The 12,126-nt window shown below is 51.7% G+C and overlaps 1 protein-coding gene across 7 annotated transcripts in view; it reads left to right on the forward strand.

Moving 5' to 3' along the window:
• The first annotated feature begins 6,505 nt into the window (after positions 1 to 6,505).
• The window catches only part of CAPN10 (calpain 10), a 31,523-nt gene continuing 25,902 nt past the window's right edge, over positions 6,506 to 12,126 (forward strand). For 2 of the 7 annotated variants that reach the window (XM_045029265.1, XM_045029270.1), the window contains exons 1-3: positions 6,506 to 6,594; positions 8,844 to 8,919; positions 9,003 to 9,205. In XM_045029265.1, the coding sequence (XP_044885200.1) occupies positions 9,062 to 9,205 (144 nt within the window). In that variant the 5' untranslated portion in view covers positions 6,506 to 6,594; positions 8,844 to 8,919; positions 9,003 to 9,061. Of the gene's footprint in view, positions 6,613 to 6,635; positions 6,657 to 7,295; positions 7,592 to 8,843; positions 8,920 to 9,002; positions 9,206 to 12,126 lie in introns of those variants that run through there. The other 5 variants (XR_006582008.1, XM_045029269.1, XM_045029267.1 and 2 more) reach the window with 5 other exon arrangements.

The raw sequence follows: 12,126 nt of genomic DNA on the forward strand, positions 1-12,126 counted from the left end.
TTCGGAGATTCCACGTCCAACTTCCCAAGCTGAGCCTGAAATACTAGCTGGGGGTGATCCTGTCTCTAGAACCTTACAGTCTCATTGCAACTGATGGATGAGACAGTTTTTAGAACTGAATCATTTTCAAGAGTCATAAATATTTTCCAGATTTATTAGCATATGTTAAGTGTCTTTACTTTGAAGGACTTTGTGTGACTGGGACAGAGACGTCTGGGAACACAAGCTCATTAATCCAAAGGGTACCTGCAATTCGATGGTTGCAGTTAGCCAAATCAGTGGTCAGATTTGAGGGCTTCTCTCATCCCACCCTGTGACAAACTGGTTGACAAACTGCTCAGAGAGTCTTGCGCTGGTCAAACACCTTGTGTAATTTATTTGCAATGTGGATACCCACCTCCTTCACACTATATATGGCTCTGCTCCAGCAGTCTTAGGGAGCCCGCAGCTCCTGCAGCAAGCAGGGAAGGGCGATCTCTCTCCTCCCCCTGCTGTCTGTTCCCCCCCCCCTGCACACACACACTTCCTTCCTGTGCCTATTTCTAGCCTCAGCCTAATGGCTTAATTAGCCTTCCAGCTCTCCTCCATCCACAAATTAAGCAAAGCTCTGTTTAACTAGCTCCATTCTGCATTGTTTGATGGAGCTGGGATCAGGGTGCTGGCTCAGCAGTTCTTGCCTAACACTCAGTCATAATCCTTAACCTCAAATATTTATTTCTCGTACTCAAGTATATTTTCCAAGGCAACTGCTGCTGCTCAGGATCTTTCCTACTTCTTCTTAATTACCACTTTACTTCATATCTGCCGCAAATGAAAAAAAAAAAAACCCAAACCCCAAAACTGCTCATGCAAGCACGTTCACTCTTGAGACAGGACGTTCAAGATGACATTTTCGAGATTATTTGATGGCCCTAAGACTCATGCTTCCTGCAGCAGAAAAGAAATTCACTCTGGCACTGTGCTGTCCTTCCTCTGCTGGAGCCAGTCAATACCGGTATATTGCAATGGAGCATTCTTGCATTTCCAGTCCCTGTAGTCCATGAACTGGCCAGAAGGGGGGGCCCTTGTCTTTTCAAGTGCACATATTACTAGGTTAAAAAGGGAGCAATTGCTACTGGAATGCATTCAGTCAAGTGAAAGTCTGGGATGTTTGGCTAGATCAGGGGTGGGCAAACTATGGTCTGCGGGCTGGATCTGGCTCCTCATGGCTTTTTTTAACTTGCATATTGCTGTGAGCACATGTCTTCCATACACAGAATTGATGTTGATAAGGCAGATGCTTCTTGGAAAATTAATTTGAATTTGGGAAACAGGGTTCCTCATTGGGACAGGATGTTATTTGCCTTCTTGGGGGAATTGGAGTGTAGTATAGAAAAGCATGGCTGGGAAAGAGTAAATTCCTGCCTCTGAGCAAAAAGGGGGGCACAGGCGCCGACTATCCAAAGTGCCGGGGGTCTCACAAAATATCTGCTTTATGTGTTAAAGCTCCACCTCCTGGAGTCATGGTATTCTATGAGAATCTCCACTTTCATTAACCAAAAAACAAACAAATGTAGCTTCTAACCTTGTTATTGGAGAGAGAGGCTTGAAAACATGACCCAACTATAATGAAAAGGCTCAGAAACTAGGCCATTAAAAAGAACCCAACATTTATTATGTTTTTTTAAATATCATGATTTTAAAGCCAGTTTCATGATATTTTGGGGCCTAACTCATGATTTTCGAATGCTTAAGACATAGGCGCTGATTTTTGTTTTTGCCGGTGGGTGCTTTTGAAGAAGTGTGTGTGTTGGGGGGGGGGCTATTTTCAGCATATTTATACACTTCTTTCATATTCTAGTTATTGAATATGTCTATCGTTGGTATCTTTACTATTTTAATAATGATTCAATTGTTATGAACTACATAATTACATTATCATGAATTACAGTATATTAAAATAATTTCAATCACCTATAAGCTGTCTTCATTAACATCTCAGTTTAAAGACATTATGTCTCACTGTAGCTTTCTGGATGAAATTGTCAGCAAACTTATTTACATCTAGTTCCCTGGTATTGTCTTGATGCATGCTAAGGACAGCTACATTATTCAGTTGTGTCTGTCCCATTGATGACTCAAGATAATTTTTAAGTCTTCTGAAGACGGAGAATGAGTTCAGGATGATATAGACACAATGAGAAGGATTCTTATAAATTTGCAGTACTCTGGAAACATAGTGCTTCCAGAGTATTGCAAATGACTCCAAGATCTCTTTCTTGATGGGTAACAGCTAATTTAGGCACCATCATTTTGTATGTATAGTTGGGATTATATTTTGCCATGTGCATTACTTTGCATTTAACATTGAATTTCATCTGCCATGTTGTTGCCAAGTCATCCAGTTTTGGGAGGTCCCTTTGTAACTCTTCGCAGTCTGTTTTGGACTTAACTATCTTGAGAAATTTTGTATCATCTGCAAACTTTGCCACCTCAGTGTTCACCCCTTTTTGCAGATCATTTATGAATATGTTGAACAGCACTGGTCCCAGTACAGACCCCTGGAGACACCACTATTTACCTCTCTCCATTCTGAAAATGGACCATTTGTTCCCACCCTTTGTTTCCTATCTTTTAACTGGAGTGCCTGGGAATGCTTTCTGGATCATCTAAGGATGCTTTAATTTAATTTAATGACAAGCCTTTTGTTATCTTAATCACCCTGCCTCTGTTTATAAACAAACTCCCTGCCCAAGGGTGGAAGTTGTTAGCAGCATAGAACATATCCCATTACACACTCAAGCTCTGGTTCCTTGGTGCTCAACACCCACCACAGGCCCTGACTTCTCCTCTTTCCCGTGGGTGCTTGACCCCTTCATCTGTCCCTGGCCCCGCCCCCACTCCACCCCTCCCATGAGGCCCTGCCCAGCCCTTCCCCACCCCCATTCCAACTCCTTCCCCAAATCCCTGGCCCCACCTCCTCCCCTGAGCGTGCCATGTTCCTGCTCTCCCCCCTGCCCCCCCGAGCATTCTAACGCTGCCAAACAGCTGTTTGGTGGCTGCTGGGCAGGAAACACTGGGAGGTAGGCGAAGGAGCAGGGATGCGGCATGCTCAGGGGAGGAGGGGCGGTGGGTGAGGGGAGCTTGGCTGCTGGTGGGTGCAAAGCACCCACTAATTTTTCCCCGTGGGTGCTTGATCCCCAGAACACCCTCAGAGTTCGTGCCTATGGCTCAAGGTTGGCAATACTGGGAATGGCTCCACAGCAACTCTGTGACCTTGGGGGGAAGTCTTTTCTCACCTACCCACTCCCCCTACTCTACCCTGTCCAGCTCTTCTATTCAGACTGGGCTCAGGATTTGATTTTAACCCAGCATAACGTCTGAAAGAAGAAACTCAAAAAAAGAGTGAATAGGAACAAAAGAGATACATGAAATACATTCATTACATTGTATAGTTGTAACAGACAGACTCTAGTCAATTTCAACAGAAGGATCACCATCTATTAGCACAACTCTGTATGGCAGATCATGGCACACAGGTCAACTTAAAGGAAAGGCTGACACGGTTTTAGTTTCATTCAAGTTTGGTTCAGGAAGGAGCTTTTAACTTTCACGACCGCAGGTCAAACCCACTGAAAACAGACTAAGTTGAGAACAGCCCTTCATCTTGTGTGCTGTGGAACAAGCTGCTCCAAGAAGCAACCTTCTTTTAACCCTGCTGTGTTGTGACACTTGACCAATTTACATGGAGGAAATTTTGGTAGCCTTAGTTGCCTCTTGGATCACTCTCAACATTGTGCTGTCAATATATTTTTTCTGACCAGGATGCTAGTCTTATAACCTTACTAATATATTTTTATTTGTATAATATGTAACAGAAGTTTTATGATCCTTTCTATTAAGAAATGTTCTTTCATTAGATTCTATGGAGCTGTGTTACTTCCAAGTATCAGAGGGGTAGCCGTGTTAGTCTGTATCCACAAAAATGAGGAGTCCGGTGGCACCTTAAATATTAACAGATTTATTTGGGCACAACGGTGAACTCTGAGCCAACTTCCATTGATACTGCTTGTGAGTCAACTAGAATGGAATTTGAGTTACTACAGAGAATTCTTTCCTGGGTGTCTGGCTGGTGAGTCTTGCCCACATGCTCAGGGTTTAGCTGATCACCATATTTGGGGTCAGGAAGGAATTTTCCTTCAGGGCAGATTGGCGGAAGCCCTGGGGGTTTTTCGCCTTCCTCTGCAGCACGAGTCACTTGTTGGAAGATTCTCTGCACCTTGAAGTCTTTAAACCATGATTTGAGGACTTCAGTGGCTCAGATACAGGTTTGATACAGGAGTGGGTGGGTGAGATTCTGTGGCCTGCGTTGTGCAGGAGGTCAGACTAGATGATCATAATGGTCCCTTCTGACCTTAAAGTCTATGATTCTATGAATCAACATGAGCAAGCACTCAAAGAAGAAAAAACGGTTACCTGCCTTTCATAACTGTTGTTCTTCAAGATGTGTTGCTCACGTCCATTCCATTACCCGCCCTCCTGCCCCTCTGTTGGAGTTGTCGGCAAGAAGGAACTGAGAGGGTTCAGGGCCAGCGGCGCCTGATATACCGCAGCATGAGTGCGGCACTCCAAGGGGTGCCGTAGCCAGCTCTACAGATACCACTAAAGCAAAAATCTCCGACGGCCGCATGCACACCTAGAATAGAATGGACATGAGCAACACATCTCGAAGAACAGTTACGAAAGGTGGGTGACTGTTTTTTATGTTTGGGTCTTCTTCCATTGCCAGGTGTTCTTGTTCACCTATTTCTGTGTTCTGGTTTCTCACATCGATATATATTTAGGGTTTTTTTTTTGGTTTGTGTACCCAGTGCTGTTTAACCTGCATGTATGATACCTTATAACTTTTATGGAATTAACCTCTGTCATTTCAGTCAGTCCCTGATCTAGTTCAGCTGTCATTTCTCGCCTATTCCTCATTGGCTACAGAGTTACTTTTGTATCTGATGTCCCTGTCAGATGTCTTTGTCCAACGTGAGGGTCTGGTCTATGCTTCTATTCAGGGTCTTATACCATGCTTATCACTGTAGTATCTGAGCACCTTCCAGTAATCTATTATACCACATGACCAATATCTGTCATGAGTGATTTATTCTCTCATCCTCTCCCCAAGGGACAGGTGTGTGTGTGTGGGGGGGGGAGGGGGCGGCAGGGGGAATTATGTGCACTAGTGTCTTGTTTGTATAGGTTTTATTTAAAAAAAAAAGTGTTGCTATGTATTTCTGTTAGAGAAGGCAGGTCAAAGAAACATGCCTGCACTTGGAACAGAAGGTGGTGAGGTTTGTGATGGTCCTTAGTTCCTGGGGGAGTTCATTCCACGGTCTCAAGCTAGCCCTGAGAAAGTTCTCTCTTCCTTATTTTAGAGAATTCCAGTCCTGTCAAGCACAGTCTTCATCTTGGAGCCTGAGGTGGGGAGGGGGCAGCTCCAGGGGCTCTCAACCCCCATCTGCTCCTTCCCAGGCGAGGTGGAGCAAAGAGAGAAACAGGCGAAGCAAAACCACTCTCCCATTCCCATTGCTCACAGAGGGAAAGGGAGGGGGAGACGGAGACCTCTAAACTGGTGGTCTCTTTAGCTCCATCTATCCCTCCTCACCAGAATGGCTTCGAGTCGCTGAAGAAAGGGGGAGAAAGTGCTGCCTGCAGCAGCTTCAATAGGTCATTCTGCCCCAAGTAGCGGGATCAGAGTCACTCGAGGGCAGGAGCTTTTCCTGCCAGGGTGAGGCTGGCTGCAGTCCAGGCTGAAATCATGTCACTTGTGGGGGGGAAAAAAATAAATATGCCAGAGATGGCCACGTGACTGAAGAGGGTTTGATGGTGGAGGGACTCAGAGTAGCTGCTGTGGTTGGTCTCCTGGGCTGGAAAGCTAGCTCCCCTTTGACTAATGGGGCCCCATCACCTTCTTCTAGTGTTTGCAGTGCTGGCCGAGCCGCTCGACAGCAGCTTCATCAGCAGAACAAAGGGCTCTAAGGTCCATGAAGGCCGGTTAGTTGACGCTCATCGGCCAACAGAGGCTGCATTGACAAAGCAGGCCGTTGTGCTGCCCCCGCGTGTAGAGGTCGGCTGCCTGTATTTCTTGGCCAGTTCGGAATCTGTTCAGCAGGGTCCAAAGGTGACAGGACCTTGGCTGACTCTGCCTCCCCTAAACTCCCCCCAGTTTGTAGGATCTCCCACCTCCCCTTCCCCTACTCCCTCTTCTCCAGCACAAAGGCTCCCTGCAGCTGGAACTGGAAACATTTCACAAGAGGCAGCTGCAGAGGTCCTGGACCTACACACACTGTACAGGGAGTGTGTGTGTGGGGGCGGGGGAGGGGGCGGAGAGAGAGAGAGAGAGAGCTCACTGGCAATGCATGCTGGGGGCTGTAGTCTTTCTGACCCGCAGTGGATGCTGGGAGCGGTAGTTCGTCGGCTCCTCTTGTGGAGCTAGGATCAGGCGTCGCTGCCTAGAGGGGTTATAATTGGCTGTACGCTGTCACGTGCTCCGATCCTTGCTCCTGGTTGGTTGGTGGGCCGGTCGGCTGTCTCCGGACCGAGTAGAGCGGGCCGAACGTAGCCCAGGTAACGGGTCGGCAGCGGGTGGGTCCCGGGACGGGAGCTGAGAGCCCGGGGCGCTGCGCTGGGTTTGTGGGAAGGGAACCCTGAAGGGAGGGGGATGCGAATGGTCTGTTGTGGGGAGGCGCCTGGGAGCGGCTGTGGGGCGGAGGGGTCGGGGGGGGGCAGGTCCCGGGGAGCGGCTGGGGCGGAGGGGTCGGGGGGGGGGGAGGCGCCTGGGAACGGCTGTGGGGGGGCGGGGTTCGGAGGGGCAGGTGCCTGGGAGCGGCTATGGGGGGGGGGGAGGGGTCGGGGGGCAGGTGCCTGGGAGCGGCTATGGGGGGGCGGGGTTCGGAGGGGCAGGTGCCTGGGAGCGGCTATGGGGGGGGAGAGGGGTCGGGGGGGGCAGGTGCCTGGGAGCGGCTATGGGGGGGAGAGGGGTCGGGGGGGGGAGGCGCCTGGGAGCGGCTGTGGGGGCGGGGGGGGGTTCGGAGGGGCAGGTGCCTGGGAGCGGCTGGGGCGGAGGAGTCGGGGGGGGGCAGGTGCCTGGGAGTGGCTGTGTGGAAGAGGGTGGGATTTGGGGAGGGTCTAGGCAAGTGTTGGGGGGGGGGTGAAGAGTCTGGGAGGGAGGGAGGGTTCTGAGGGGGAGGATCTGGGAGGGCAGGTGTGGAGGGGGGAGGGGTCTGGGAGGGCAGTTTTGAGGGGCACTGTGTAAGAAATCTAGGCAGGCAAGTCTCTGGGGAATGTGTATGGATGGACTGGTCTGAGGGGGGACTGTGAAGCTTGGATCTGGGTTGGCATGTTTGTTGGGGAAGGGTCTTGGAAGTTTTAGGGGAAAAACTTTGGGGAGGCATCTGGCCAGGGATGTGTAGAGAGGGTGATTAACAGGGCATGACTGAGACGGGAGTGGGAATTGCTCCAAATACTTTGTGAGATCATATCCTGAGCAGTAGCAGGGGTCTGTACTCACAGTGAGGTTTATCTCTATTTCATACTTCTGTCTAGCTTGGCCTGTCAGTTAATGGTGAGATTACTTATATGAGAGGAAGGTGTCAGGCAGCACTGGCATATCTTACTCCTGGGGGAATTTTGCGCTGCTGCGTGTGCACAGAATTCATGTCCCCCGCAGATTTCTTTGCTTCCCTGCAGAAAAATGACTTTCTGACAGGGAAGCAAAGGAAAGCTGCAAGAGCAGTCACACATCACTCCATAGCTGCGTAGGTAAATCATTTCAGGCAACCAAAGCAGCCGGTGGAGAAGTAAATCACCACAGGGCTGGGGACACTCCAGCCAGTGGCTCCTACCCTGAGCCAGGATCAGCTGTTAGGAGAGGGTGGGATTTCCTCTTCCTCTGCAAGGAGTGGCTGGGGCTGTGTCAGACTCACCCCCAGAAACCTCCCCCAGCTGCAGGAAGCTCAGCATCCTCCCCTGCTTCCTGCCCCCATCGCTCCTTAGCTGTGGGAGGAAGGGTCACTGTACGGAGAGCTGTTCCCCCAACCCCCATGCATCGGGACCTCCCATACCCACACACCCCGCCAAGCCACACCCTGTGCACCCAGAACCCCTTTAGTCCTCCATACCTGACCCCCACCCCACTGAACCTCAACCCCTGCATCTGGACGCCCCCTGAACTTGGACCTCTGCACTCAAACCCCCACCCCTGCACTCAAACACCTACATCTAAACCCCCACACCACTGACCTCCAAATAGCTGCACCCAGACCCCCACTCCCCCAGCACCCAGATCCCTCCGCTGAGCCCCAACCACTTTCACCTGGAAGCCCCTGCAGAGTCCCATTGCCCCTGCACCTGGACCCCCCCCAGGCCTCTGTGCATCCAAATCCCCTCTCACCTCGACCACTAACTGAGCTGCCTGCACCCAGATTGTCCCACATAGAATCCTATCCCCCCACACTGAGCCCCTCCACACTTGGATTCTGCCTGGTTGAGCCTGCCTGCCCCACACCTGGCGCAGAGGGGCAAGGCCACAGGGTGTTTCTGGGGTAGGCCCAGGCCTTGTGCTGTGTCAGGTTCAGCATCACCACTGAGTCTGTGTCCCGGGAGTGGGGATGGGGATGCTGCAGGGTGATCTCCCACCTTCATACAGCCAGTGGCCTGTGCTCCCCACTGCCATGCTGGAGTCTCTGCATTTATTTGATGACAAATAAAGTTTGCAGAATTTTAAAATATGGTGTGCATAATTTTTATTTTTCTGGCACAGAATGCCCTCAGGAGTAATAACTACTCAGACCATTTGATGTGTTCTTTTTTTGCAGTATTGGATTCTTCAGGGCCAACAACTGATTTGAATAAGATTTCAGCTAATATGGTTCAAGCAATTAAGTGGAAACGGTTAGTGACTTTCTGCTTGGGAGTTTATCAGCCTCACTCACCCACTCCCAAAGTTTTGATTCCTGGTTCATTTTAATTTATAGATTTCAGTTGGAAACATAAAGTCTTGGAAGAGGCCGACGGAGCTTCAGTTGTGTTGAAAATGCTGGGAGACAGAGTGCAGTCAGCTACAAAAGAAAATCTTTACAAAGACCCCACATTTCCAGCAAGCGACACCTCCCTTTTTTTTAACTATTCTACCCCACTCTCACAATTCAGAGGGGAGATTTCATGGCTGAGACCTCAGGTGAGTTTTGAGATGTGTTAACTTAATGGTTTAACAACATTTGACTTTCCATTAAACAGTGGATGGCTTAGTGTTCAGTTACTGTTTCTAGTTCTTTGTATGGTTCTGAAATACAAAAATGACAAAAGTAGTGTGTTCTGGTTGCTGGGCTAACTGTATCTCTGGCTACTTTGAGAGCCCTGGACTAAAGTACTCCGTGCATCAAATGTGTTTACACAGCAAGTCTAACTAAGTTTGCCACCTGTGATTCTTCCCTTGAGGAGTCTGTCACTAGTGGTGAATATGATAACTTGACGGCCTTCTTAAAAAACAAAGTATGGTTTATTTTCCCCTTTTTTCTTCCTCTACACTTTATCCCTGGATAATCTCATTTGCAAACACAAATTCAACTACCATCTCTGTGCTGAAGACTCACAGGTATACCTCTCTACTCCAGATCAGTCTCCTGTCCAGACGAAGATCTCGTCCTATCTCTCTGAAGTCTCCTTGTGGATGTCCTATTTGCAAGTCTTTTAAGCCGAGGACAAAGAAAGAGTGAGACTTTCGTTTAAAGCAGCTCTTGATGGAGTCGGCACTTAGCCCTGCGGTGCCGACCTCAGCCGCTCCGCAGTCCTCTTCAGTACGGAGCGCCCCAGCGGTTCCTGGCTGGTCCGGTACCGAGACTGTGGAAAAACCAGCAACCGGCACCGGCGTCCCAGCACCGTTCCCTCTCTCCTGCGAGGAAGCGTAAGCCGGCGCAGACGGCCGCCAAGACATCTGCACCAGGTCCGCTGGCCCAACCAGCACCGACACCTCCGGCGCCGACTCTGCTGGCGCCCAAGACAGGCGCTGTACCGTCGACTCCGGTACCACAAGAGCCGTTGAGTCCGGTACCGCCTTGCTCCCCGGTGCAAACCGTGGTCGAGCTGCCTCTCCCGTCGACACCCGAAACTTTTTCGACGGTGAGAGAGCTGATAGCGCTCACCGAGCCTCAGCGTATCCAGCCCCCGGCACCGCCGGTGCGGGCTGTGAAGTCAGTGGGTAAGCTGGCTATCATGCGGCCTCCTTCCCCTGACGGACGAGAGAGACGGTACTCCAGGTCCCGGTCCCGGTCCCGGAAATGCTCTCCTCCACGCCGATCCAGATCTCGACGCCGGTCGCAGTCCCGGTACCGCTCGCCATCGCGGTACCGGTCGCACTCCCGGAGACGATCCCGGTCCCGCTCTCCTGACCGGCGGTATCGACGCAGATCCGGATCTCGGTACCGCTCCCGGTACCGTTCATCCCGCAGCCGCTCCCACCGCCGGGAATCGGGATCCAGGTCGACCTCCCGGCACCGGCACGGTCGATGGTCCCGATCTCGCTCCCGGCACCGTGACGACCGGTACCGTTCCCCGGTACCGTCCAGGGACAGACCGGCGGCGTCGATGGCGCAATCCCACAGTGTCTCCGCCCCGCCGTGGCCTTCGCGTCAGCCGTCTGTCTCCTCGCAAGCGGACAGTGTAGCCGATCCACGCACTGATCCTCAAGGCCAGGACCAGGGTCCCCCGCAATGGGGCTTCTGGACCCCATGGGCCTATCATGAGGCGCAAGGGGTACCCCCCTCTCAGGGCCCCAGAACTTCCGTCCACAGGGCGCCTGAGGCTACGGTCAGCAGACCTCCTCCCTCGTCATTGGTAGAGGAACCTCAGCCACCTGTTGTTGCCGAGCATCCCCCGATCGCGGAGGCTGCGCAGCACATTGATGAGCCACCACCGGACACCCTAGTCCCGGGCCTGTCATCGTCTTCCTCGCCGGATGAGGCAGTGGCGGCCGTGTCGTCATCGGGCCCTCCCCCGATTGACCTCCGCGCCCACCAGGACTTGCTTCGACGGGTGGCACAAAACATTAACCTGCCCGTTGAGGAGGTGGCAGAGGATGATGACCCTGTGGTCAGCATAATCGGGGCTGAGGCGCCTCTTCGGGTGGCTTTGCCCTTCATTTGCACCATCCAGAGAAATGCAGATACTATTTGGCAGTCGCCGGCTTCCATCCCTCCCACTGCTCGGGGGGTGGAAAGGAAGTACTTGGTCCCCTCCAGAGGCTATGAGTATCTGTATACGCACCCAGCTCCAGACTCGCTGGTCGTGCAGTCCGTTAATGACCGTGAGCGCCATGGGCAGCCAGCTCCAGCGCCAAAATCTAAAGAGGCACGGCGCATGGATCTTTTGGGACGGAAGGTCTATTCAGCCGGTGGTCTCCAACTGAGGATTGCCAACCAGCAGGCTCTCCTCAGTAGATACACCCATGACACCTTGCTGTCTCTCTCAAAGTTCACTGAGCTGGTGCCGTCAGACTCCCGCCCTGAATTCGAGGCCCTTATTGAGGAGGGTAAGAAAGTCTCCCGATCGGCACTCCAAGCCTCTCTGGACTCCGCGGATACAGGAGCCAGGACCTTGGCCTCTGGGGTGACCATGAGGAGGATTTCATGGCTGCAGGCCTCCACGTTACCACCGGAAGTCCAACACACTATCCAGGACTTACCGTTTGACACCAAGGGTCTGTTTTCCGAGAAAACAGACTCAAGGCTGCAGACCCTCAAAGATGGTCGAGTCACTATCCGCTCCCTGGGCATGCACACGCTGGTTACCCAGCGGAGATCCTTCAGGCCACAGCCATACCGCCTGTTCAACCAGCCCCGACCGCGCCCCGATAATAGGCGCAGGGGCAGTGTGAATCGGCGTAGACCGTCGGGCAACCGGGGAAATCAGCCCCAAGCGCCCTCCACGCCCCCCCCAGGGACCTAAACAAAACTTTTGAGGGGACTCCCGAGGGCGGCCCACCAGTTTATTTACCAGATCCTTCCCCGTTATTTTCAAACCGTCTTTCCCACTTCCTGCCGGCGTGGTCCCACGTAACAACAGACAACTGGGTGCTCCGCACGGTGCAGTTTGGTTACCGAC

Source organism: Mauremys mutica, chromosome 9, assembly GCF_020497125.1.
Source record: "Mauremys mutica isolate MM-2020 ecotype Southern chromosome 9, ASM2049712v1, whole genome shotgun sequence".
Lineage (NCBI taxonomy): Eukaryota > Metazoa > Chordata > Testudines > Geoemydidae > Mauremys > Mauremys mutica.